General features: G+C 43.2%; 1 protein-coding gene across 1 annotated transcript; it reads left to right on the top strand.

Annotated features, from left to right (window-relative positions):
• Positions 1-861: 861 nt before the first annotated feature.
• Positions 862-3,489, top strand: LOC118330848 (kelch repeat and BTB domain-containing protein 13). Its single transcript, XM_035665535.1, has one exon. The coding sequence runs from the start codon at positions 1,004-1,006 to the stop codon at positions 2,480-2,482; it is 1,479 nt and encodes a 492-aa protein (XP_035521428.1). The 5' UTR covers positions 862-1,003; the 3' UTR covers positions 2,483-3,489.
• Positions 3,490-4,797: the final 1,308 nt, after the last annotated feature.

The following is a 4,797-nucleotide window of genomic DNA, read 5'->3' as shown; positions in this document are numbered from 1 at the left end:
TATTAATAGGTATGTTTTTATTAGTGTATACCTGAAAATAATAATTGTTGTGTTTTCCTTACTTTAGAATGAGCCGTTTATATCTACAGAGGGAGACCATGTTGAACTGCCATGTTCCTCCTTTTAGTTTATATCATAAACATGTTATTATTGCATATTCAGCAGTTGCAGAGTTATAATGTTTCATTTGGAGTTGTGTTTGTTGTTAGTCGTGTTGGTCCAATATTCATTCTCTTTTAGATCTGTTTGGCTGTCTGTCTGTTATTTTATTCTGAGAGATAGAGATAAAGATAACCGTAAAATACCATCTGTACTTCCCTTTTTCCCACAAAATATAAGGTGTTTTGATTTGGTGTAAAGAGCATCCTGCAGTATTACAGTGCATCTGTGCAATCTTATAATTTTGTCCTGTGGCACTGTAACTGAATGGAGCACCTGCAGCTGGTCGGATAGATCAAAGCAGAAGCACAACGTTCCCACAATCCCCTCTGTCTGCTCACAAACTGCTGGAGCCGGTAGGATTGTTTTGATTGAGAAGGCAATGTGCGGGTCACATGACCTGCTGTATTACTGCCCCACTGAGACTAAATCTAGGTCAGCCCCTCCCCCCTCACTGTAAGTGAACGTAAAGAAATAGATTGACAGAAAAGAGAGTCTGCTGTCTTTTTCACAAACTTCTTTTCACATCCATTGTATTTTGGGAAAAGCAAATGCTTTAACAGGGGAGATCTCATAACTCTCTGCAAATCAAAAATTTGTGTGTTGGCTGAACTGGTTGACTGTTTGCAGCAGCATATCACAAACCCTGTGTTCTCTTGTTGCCCTCTTGTCCACAACGTGAATGTGCCTCGGGTCATTTGTTCTCGTCTATGTTATGCTGCATCTATTTTTAAAGCTGTGAAACAACTGAGCCTTCCCAAAGAGTGAAGCTGCTTCGTACTGAGTCACCTCTCTCCAGTTCCATTTCACTTTTGGAAACGCTTGAACCTCTCATGTCATTTTCATGTCAAGATATTTTCCTGAGCGTCACTGTCAGAAAATAGTAATGTCAGCTCACAGCAGTGAATTAGAGGGCAGCAGCTGTGATGATGCAGGCGAACAATATCTGCCATGTTGTGCCTCTGGACTTGTCTCAGCTAAATTAACTGTCGTGGTTGGAGACACTCACTTCTCTGAGGAGAAGATGTTACTTGTTCAGAGCTGTGACTATTTCCAAGCTCTGTATCGCTCTGGGATGAAGGAGTGTTGGCAAGAAGAAATCCACCTCAAGTCCCTGCGTGCTCGAGGTTTCCTTATCGCCTTGGCGGTTTTACGAGGTGAGATGCCCGTCCTGGATGGCGACGACATTGTTGAGGCAATCGAATGCGCCGCTTTCTTGCAGGTGGCGGCGCTCACTAAGCATCTCATCAACATCATTGACTCTGACAACTGTTTGCTGATGTATCACACCGCTTCAACCTTCGGCCTCATGGACCTTTACCACGCCGCTGCGCTGTTTATCCGAAACATGTATGCCGACCTGGAGGGAGAGGTCAGGAAAACCTTACCATCAGAGCTGATCTCCTACGTGGAGTCTTTGACCCCGAGTGTTTTCGTGGCCGTGGGGGCCCATGTGACCTGCGGTGTGGATGAAACTCTACACACTGCCTCCAGGACGGTCTGCTATCTGGATGAAACTGGCAATAATTGGAAAGTATTAACAGATCTTCCGCTACAGGCCAGCACATCCATGGCTGGAGTGACTGTTTTAGATAACAAACTCTACATAGTCGGAGGAGTTCATGGACTTCATAAACAAGTTGTGGACTCTTGTTTCTGCTACAGTGTTGACAACAACAGCTGGAGCAGGATCTCCAGTCCCGCACAGCTGCGGTACAACCTCAGCCTTGTAGGTGTAGACGGTCGTCTTTACGCCATTGGAGGAGAATATGATCGAAAAGTGATGTCATCTGTGGAAACATACGACATAACTTCCGGAATGTGGCAGTTTGCCGCTCACTTACCTCGACCAACAGCAGGAGCAGCGTGCACCAAAACCATGAGCCGGATATTTGTGTGCTTATGGAGGCCAATGGAGACCTCAGAGATCTATGAGTATGTTCCAAGGAAAGACAAATGGCAGCTCGTTAGCACACTGATCAGACACCAGAGCTACGGCCACTGCATGGTTGGCCACAGGGACAGCCTGTACGTCATGAGAAACGGGCCTTCGGACGACTTCCTAAGATGCCTGATGGACTGCTATAATCTGAGCTCAGGCCAGTGGTCGTCTCTGCCTGGACACTTCACCAACAGCAAAGGTTCTCTGTTCACTGCGGTGGTGAGAAGCGACTCTGTGTTCACGCTCAACAGGAGCATGACTCTGGAGTATGCCATCGATGGTAAAACCTGGAAGCCCCGCCGGCAGATGAAGGGTTTCCCCAGAAGTGGATCTGTGTGGACGTTTCTGCTCCAGCTGCCTGACACTCTCATGCTGCAATAATTGCTTCATTTGCTTTGGGATTTATTGAATTGTCAACATCTTTTTACACTCAGACATGTATTTTCTACAGACCTGTGCTTCAATAAATTTAAAGAATGATTCCTGTTTAGAACAACTTTGTGTCTTTGTAGTTTTGTCCATCATTTCTGATGTTGTCGCCAAGCTTTTTGCTGAGATCTGGTAACGTGATGGCATCTACAAAAAGAAGTCAGAAAGTGTTGTGATAAAGTCTGTTTCCCCTGAGAATAATGTTTCCTGTAGTGCTGCCTTTCATGGTTGGGGTTGGGGTAAACCTGGCTTTAATTTAGGATAACAGGAAACACAAATTGATTGAAAAACAGACTTGGACACAACAAAGGCCCAGTTCACTCATGAGGATATTGGTTTAAATACATGTCTGTCTTTGATGGCCAAATCACAAATCTAATCTACATGCGATGCAATCAGTCTTGGTATTCCCCGGCTACATGCAAATCAACGTCAGCCCGCTACCACCACTCTTTGTGCTGACCCAGACGGATAATTTCAGTGAAACTTCAGCTGCCATTACTGTGATCGGTTACTGATGTAGTAACAGTTGGGAGGAGTAAAGATTACATATGCGTCTTGGAGGGACAGATGCATTTACACCTTTTCAACAACTTGCTGGATTGCATCTCAAACCATGATGCATTTAACAGAAATGGGATATAATACGCATGTACTATGTTTTTTTTCCAGAATAGACAAACCAAACACTTGCTCTAGATTTGGAAGGCAAGGGTGAAGCGAGGGAGTTGCAATCTACAATTACACCACTAGATTCCACTAAATCCCTACACGCTGGTCCTTTAATGCATTTATCATGCTAATCAGCTACTTAAAACAAATTAAATGTAAGGTCTGTTGATTGATTCATGACGTCAACTCATACATTGAGTAACATGCAAGAAAACATTTCACCTTAAAAGCTGCACACAGTGATTTGAATAATTCTTTCTCCAATCCATAGTTCCCTAACACTGTCTAGTGAGGATGAAAAGGCAGCAAAACATCCTTTCATTAATTATTCACTCTGATGGTTTCTTTATTTATGGTTTCTTTATACTGTACTTATTTTGTATCAAAAACAAAACATCTTTTATTAAATTAAATGTTTGAATAAAGCATGGTTTGTGGAAATGATTCACTTAAAACGTAAATTTTAAGAGAAAAAGCAGCATTGAGATTGTTTATATGACCATCCATCATTATCAGGATATGTTTTATAAATGTAAATCTGATTCAGATTCAGTCAGTGCGTCTCTCAGTGCTGTTGGCTCCATGTGAACTGCAGTGTTTGTCCTCACACAGAGCTTCTGTTTCCTGCAGCAGCCTCTGTTTCCTCTTGGCACTGAGTGATGATGACGACGGAGGTGAACGGCAGGCAGGGCCAGGCACCATGGGCAGCTGGGCTGGACGCCAGCAGCACACAGCGATGCTAAATCTGACCCAGAATAAAGAGAGAGGCTGGGGTCAGGCCGGGACACGACGCTTGGGCCAACGCCCTCTGCAACCTCCAGCTTGAGTCCGGGAGTGAGGCCAGGAGCCAGAGCTCTGACTCAGTGATGGATGAGCGTCTGTCTGTGGACATTAATCAGGTTATCAGAGAACACATGATGTGAGGGTCTTTGCCGCTCTTTACACCCTAACTCTGTTCTGCTTCACCTTAATTTTGAACACAAACCTATATCCACATCCATATAAGGAAATGCTATAATTCCTCTTTATGTTGGCTCCTTTTTCTAGCCAGTGGTGGAATAACATTTACTCAACTCCTGCAGTACTTGTACTTTCCTTGTGTGTTGTACATTTTAATATCAGACCTTTTACTCCACTACTACTACTACTACTACTACTACTACTAATCTATTTTAAAGCTTTAGTTACCACTTACTTGCAGATGCTGGTGCTAATATATTACCATGTATTATGATACCCAGCATACAGTAGTCTAAATGTAATTAGTGTCAACAGTGATGAAGGATACATACATTGCCACTAAATCCTACTCACTGGTCGTTTAAGTAAAGTTTTAAATACATGCCTTTTCTATGAAATGATACTGCAACTTTTACCAGCAGCAAAATATGTGAATGTGAATTCTTAGACTACTGAAAAACATCAGAATTACCTCTGTTGTGGAAAAAGGTTGGTCAACGAGGTGATACAAGCTTTAGGATCTTTATGTTTACAATGCAGAGGAACAAGGTCAGTGTAAATACAGCCTTTACACACACACACACACACACACACACACACACAGACACACACTGATGGTCTGAAGTGGTCATGTC

The sequence above is a fragment of the Morone saxatilis genome, unplaced genomic scaffold (genome assembly GCF_004916995.1).
Source record: "Morone saxatilis isolate NCDOM2014 unplaced genomic scaffold, NCSU_SB_2.0 Contig2, whole genome shotgun sequence".
In the NCBI taxonomy this organism is placed as follows: Eukaryota; Metazoa; Chordata; class Actinopteri; family Moronidae; genus Morone; species Morone saxatilis.
The sequence above is the reverse complement of the archived record's forward strand: the minus strand, read 5'-3'. Positions and strand labels throughout refer to the sequence as shown.

What these genes read in the sequence shown, in the direction of transcription:
- LOC118330848 (XM_035665535.1), top strand. Translation starts at nt 1,004, where the DNA reads ATGTCAAGATATTTTCCTGAGCGTCACTGTCAGAAAATAGTAATGTCA.